Source organism: Salmo salar, chromosome ssa06 (genome assembly GCF_905237065.1).
Source record: "Salmo salar chromosome ssa06, Ssal_v3.1, whole genome shotgun sequence".
Lineage (NCBI taxonomy): Eukaryota > Metazoa > Chordata > Actinopteri > Salmoniformes > Salmonidae > Salmo > Salmo salar.
Window position 1 is genome coordinate 4,016,501 of NC_059447.1, and position 6,000 is coordinate 4,022,500.

The 6,000-nt window shown below is 46.1% G+C and overlaps 1 protein-coding gene across 6 annotated transcripts in view; it reads right to left on the reverse strand.

The window, feature by feature from the left end:
* Positions 1 to 6,000, reverse strand: part of LOC106606366 (syntaxin-binding protein 4) — a 170,822-nt gene that overhangs the window by 44,777 nt on the left and 120,045 nt on the right. For 5 of the 6 annotated variants that reach the window (XM_045719569.1, XM_045719567.1, XM_045719564.1 and 2 more), the window contains 2 exons: positions 2,236 to 2,353; positions 189 to 330 (listed from right to left, as the gene is read on the reverse strand). In XM_045719569.1, coding sequence (XP_045575525.1) covers positions 189 to 330; positions 2,236 to 2,353 — 260 coding nt within the window. The remainder of the gene's footprint in view (positions 1 to 188; positions 331 to 2,235; positions 2,354 to 6,000) is intronic. The other variant, XM_045719565.1, reaches the window with a different exon arrangement.

Below are 6,000 nucleotides of genomic sequence, written 5' to 3' on the forward strand. Positions count from 1 at the left end.
AACTCTTCCCACCATATTCATCGTTGACTGGATGTTCTACCAGTGGTCTGAGTCTGGTTCATTTAATCCCAGTGTTAAAACCCAATGGAGGTAACTATGACTACAGTATCTGTTATGAAGTGAATCTATGAGAAGGGGTTCTCCACTGGTACCCTGTTCTTTCAGGGTGGATCCCATTGGTGACTTACCCTGTGGCAGTCTCCCCCAGACAGAACCTCCTGGATGAAGACTGCAGGGCCGTCCGGTCTATTGGAGCCTCCGCCGATGGTGATGCCCAGACTAGAGGAGCGGGCTACAGAGATCAGCTGGATCACACCCTCTCCTGGGTGACTGGAGACAGGAGGAGGAGAGGATGGGGATATATTACACTGCTCCAAAAAATAAAGGGAACACTTAAACAACACATCCTAGATCTGAATGAAAGAAATAATCTTATTAAATACTTTTTTCTTTACATATTTGAATGTGCTGACAACAAAATCACACAAAAATAATTAATGGAAATCCAATTTATCAACCCATGGAGGTCTGGATTTGGGGTCACACTCAAAATTAAAGTGGAAAACCACACTACAGGCTGATCCAACTTTGATGTAATGTCCTTAAAACAAGTCAAAATGAGGCTCAGTAGTGTGTGTGGCCTCCACGTGCCTGTATGACCTCCCTACAACGCCTGGGCATGCTCCTGATGAGGTGGCGGATGGTCTCCTGAGGGATCTCCTCCCAGACCTGGACTAAAGCATCCGCCAACTCCTGGACAGTCTGTGGTGCAACGTGGCGTTGGTGGATGGAGCGAGACATGATGTCCCAGATGTGCTCAATTGGATTCAGGTCTGGGGAACGGGCGGGCCAGTCCATAGCATCAATGCCTTCCTCTTGCAGGAACTGCTGACACACTCCAGCCACATGAGGTCTAGCATTGTCTTGCATTAGGAGGAACCCAGGGCCAACCGCACCAGCATATGGTCTCACAAGGGGTCTGAGGATCTCATCTCGGTACCTAATGGCAGTCAGGCTACCTCTGGCGAGCACATGGAGGGCTGTGCGGCCCCCCAAAGAAATGCCACCCCACACCATGACTGACCCACCACCAAACCGGTCATGCTGGAGGATGTTGCAGGCAGCAGAACGTTCTCCACGGCGTCTCCAGACTCTGTCACGTCTGTCACATGTGCTCAGTGTGAACCTGCTTTCATCTGTGAAGAGCACAGGGCGCCAGTGGCAAATTTGCCAATCTTGGTGTTCTCTGGCAAATGTCAAACGTCCTGCACGGTGTTGGGCTGTAAGCACAACCCCCACCTGTGGACGTCGGGCCCTCATACCACCCTCATGGAGTCTGTTTCTGACCGTTTGAGCAGACACATGCACATTTGTGGCCTGCTGGAGGTCAATTTGCAGGGCTCTGGCAGTGCTCCTCCTGCTCCTCCTTGCACAAAGGCGGAGGTAGCGGTCCTGCTGCTGGGTTGTTGCCCTCCTACAGCCTCCTCCACGTCTCCTGATGTACTGGCCTGTCTCCTGGTAGCGCCTCCATGCTCTGGACACTACACTGACAGACACAGCAAACCTTCTTGCCACAGCTCGCATTGATGTGCCATCCTGGATGAGCTGCACTACCTGAGCCACTTGTGTGGGTTGTAGACTCCGTCTCATGCTACCACTAGAGTGAAAGCACCGCCAGCATTCAAAAGTGACCAAAACATCAGCCAGGAAGCTGATGTCTGTGGTCACCACCTGCTGAACCACTCCTTTATTGGGGGTGTCTTGCTTATTGCCTATAATTTCCACCTGTTGTCTATTCCATTTGCACAACAGCATGTGAAATGTATTGTCAATCAGTGTTGCTTCCTAAGTGGAAACTTTGATTTCACAGAAGTGTGATTGACTTGGAGTTACATTGTGTTCTTTAAGTGTTCCCTTTATTTTTTTGAGCAGTGCATATACTATAAGACAGAGCACATACAAACTCTCTCAAATACACACCCAGTCACAGCAACAGTCACAGATAGTAGAACATAGATACAGGTGAACTAACTGTACAACCCATTCATATGGTAGATACATCCACATCAATGGTTAAACTGTACTATATTGTAGCGAGCTTAACACAACTCCTAGCCACCTTGTCAAGAGCTTTGGATCTCTTGGCGTAATGGCTAAGGTGTTGGGTTGACAGTCGCTGGACCCGGGTCGAGTCCCAGTCGGGGCTACACCCTGAATTAGCTACAATAGCTATACCTGAGGGAGCGCAGTAGAGGGTTGTTGTAGGTGCTCTGAGAGCCAGCAGGACTCAAAAGTAAAGGACTCTGGGAGCGTGACGAGGACCCGGACGATGTGCTGTCCAGATATCTGCCTGCTTAGAAAGGAGGAGAGACAGGGAACCGTTAGAGACAGGGAACAGTTAGAGACAGGGAACAAACAGTTAGAGACAGGGAACAGTTAGAGACAGATAACAGTTAGAGACAGGGAACAGTTAGAGACAGGGAACAGTTAGAGACAGGGAACAGTTAGAGACAGGGAACAGTTAGAGACAGGGAACAGTTAGAGACAGATAACAGTTAGAGACAGGGAACAGTTAGAGACAGGGAACAGTTAGAGACAGGGAACAGTTAGAGACAGGGAACAGTTAGAGACAGATAACAGTTAGAGACAGATAACAGTTAGAGACAGGGAACAGTTAGAGACAGGGAACAGTTAGAGACAGATAACAGTTAGAGACAGGGAACAGTTAGAGACAGGGAACAGTTAGAGACAGATAACAGTTAGAGACAGGGAACAGTTAGAGACAGGGAACAGTTAGAGACAGGGAACAGTTAGAGACAGGGAACAGTTAGAGACAGGTAACAATTAGAGACAGGGAATAGAGACAGGTAACAGTTAGAGACAGGGAACAGTTAGAGACAGGGAACAGTAACAGTTAGAGACAGGGAACAGTTAGAGACAGGGAACAGTTAGAGACAGGGAACAGTTAGAGACAGGGAACAGTTAGAGACAGGGAACAGTTAGAGACAGGTAACAGTTAGAGACAGGGAACAGTTAGAGACAGGGATCAGTTAGAGACAGGGAACAGTTAGAGACAGGGAACAGTTAGAGACAGGGAACAGTTAGAGACAGGGAACAGTTAGAGACAGATAACAGTTAGAGACAGGGAACAGTTAGAGACAGGGAACAGTTAGAGACAGGGAACAGTAACAGTTAGAGACAGGGAACAGTTAGAGACAGGGAACAGTTAGAGACAGGGAACAGTTAGAGACAGGGAACAGTTAGAGACAGATAACAGTTAGAGACAGGGAACAGTTAGAGACAGATAACAGTTAGAGACAGATAACAGTTAGAGACAGATAACAGTTAGAGACAGGGAACAGTTAGAGACAGGGAACAGTTAGAGACAGGGAACAGTAACAGTTAGAGACAGGGAACAGTTAGAGACAGGGAACAGTTAGAGACAGGGAACAGTTAGAGACAGGGAACAGTTAGAGACAGGGAACAGTTAGAGACAGGGAACAGTTAGAGACAGGGAACAGTTAGAGACAGGGAACAGTTAGAGACAGATAACAGTTAGAGACAGGGAACAGTTAGAGACAGGGAACAGTTAGAGACAGGGAACAGTTAGAGACAGGGAACAGTTAGAGACAGGGAACAGTTAGAGACAGGTAACAGTTAGAGACAGGGAATAGAGACAGGTAACAGTTAGAGACAGGGAACAGTTAGAGACAGGGAACAGTTAGAGACAGGGAACAGTTAGAGACAGATAACAGTTAGAGACAGGGAACAGTTAGAGACAGGGAACAGTTAGAGACAGGGAACAGTTAGAGACAGGGAACAGTTAGAGACAGGGAACAGTTAGAGACAGGGAACAGTTAGAGACAGATAACAGTTAGAGACAGATAACAGTTAGAGACAGGGAACAGTTAGAGACAGATAACAGTTAGAGACAGGGAACAGTTAGAGACAGGGAACAGTTAGAGACAGGGAACAGTTAGAGACAGGGAACAGTTAGAGACAGATAACAGTTAGAGACAGGGAACAGTTAGAGACAGGGAACAGTTAGAGACAGGGAACAGTTAGAGACAGGGAACAGTTAGAGACAGGTAACAGTTAGAGACAGGGAATAGAGACAGGTAACAGTTAGAGACAGGGAACAGTTAGAGACAGGGAACAGTAACAGTTAGAGACAGGGAACAGTTAGAGACAGGGAACAGTTAGAGACAGGGAACAGTTAGAGACAGGGAACAGTTAGAGACAGGCAACAGTTAGAGACAGGGAACAGTTAGAGACAGGGAACAGTTAGAGACAGGGATCAGTTAGAGACAGGGAACAGTTAGAGACAGGGAACAGTTAGAGACAGGGAACAGTTAGAGACAGGGAAAAGTTAGAGACAGATAACAGTTAGAGACAGGGAACAGTTAGAGACAGGGAACAGTTAGAGACAGGGAACAGTAACAGTTAGAGACAGGGAACAGTTAGAGACAGGGAACAGTTAGAGACAGGGAACAGTTAGAGACAGGGAACAGTTAGAGACAGGGAACAGTTAGAGACAGATAACAGTTAGAGACAGGGAACAGTTAGAGACAGATAACAGTTAGAGACAGATAACAGTTAGAGACAGATAACAGTTAGAGACAGGGAACAGTTAGAGACAGGGAACAGTTAGAGACAGGGAACAGTAACAGTTAGAGACAGGGAACAGTTAGAGACAGGGAACAGTTAGAGACAGGGAACAGTTAGAGACAGGGAACAGTTAGAGACAGGGAACAGTCAGAGACAGGGAACAGTTAGAGACAGGGAACAGTTAGAGACAGGGAACAGTTAGAGACAGATAACAGTTAGAGACAGATAACAGTTAGAGACAGGGAACAGTTAGAGACAGGGAACAGTTAGAGACAGGGAACAGTTAGAGACAGGGAACAGTTAGAGACAGGGAACAGTTAGAGACAGGTAACAGTTAGAGACAGGGAATAGAGACAGGTAACAGTTAGAGACAGGGAACAGTTAGAGACAGGGAACAGTTAGAGACAGGGAACAGTTAGAGACAGGGAACAGTTAGAGACAGGGAACAGTTAGAGACAGGGAACAGTTAGAGACAGATAACAGTTAGAGACAGATAACAGTTAGAGACAGGGAACAGTTAGAGACAGGGAACAGTTAGAGACAGGGAACAGTTAGAGACAGATAACAGTTAGAGACAGGGAACAGTTAGAGACAGGGAACAGTTAGAGACAGATAACAGTTAGAGACAGATAACAGTTAGAGACAGGGAACAGTTAGAGACAGGGAACAGTTAGAGACAGGGAACAGCTAGAGACAGGGAACAGTTAGAGACAGGGAACAGGGTCTTGGGATGCAAACAGGGTCTCCAGACGTTCCACTAGAGGGCAGTGTAAATAGGTACTAGCACATAATGAAAGAGGACTGACCCCTCAGTCAGTTTCCTGCCTCTACAGATATCCTATTAAACGCTCCGGATGGGAGTAGAGAGCCGCTGCCCCTGGACTTCATAAAGCAGTTCCTGACAAGTGTTTAGTTTAGTAAGCTTGATCTCCTCTAAGCTGTAAATAAAACTCTACATGCTGCCCTGTGCTATTTATTTTTTAGCCCTGAAATCTAAAAGGAAACGGACAGGAACAGAAATTGCCTGTCTTACGGAAGGGATGTTACCGGGCTTATATAGTTGTCTTTGATTTGGACATTACAATGCAAAACTAATGTCAGCCTTTAAGAAATGTCTACAATGTTATTCGCTTCATGAAAACATACATTTCCATTGAGATATATTTCCTTGAGATGTCATTGCAATTCACTGACCCAATGATGAAAAACTAGGCTATTCACTGACTCAGGTATGAAAAACTAGGTAATTCACTGACACAATGATGAAAAAAAAGGTAATTCACTGACTCAATGATAAAAAACTAGGCAAAACAAGGTGACATCTCACTTGAGATGAACCCCTAATACACAACATCAACAACAACATTTACAATGACAGACTTATCCTAATGA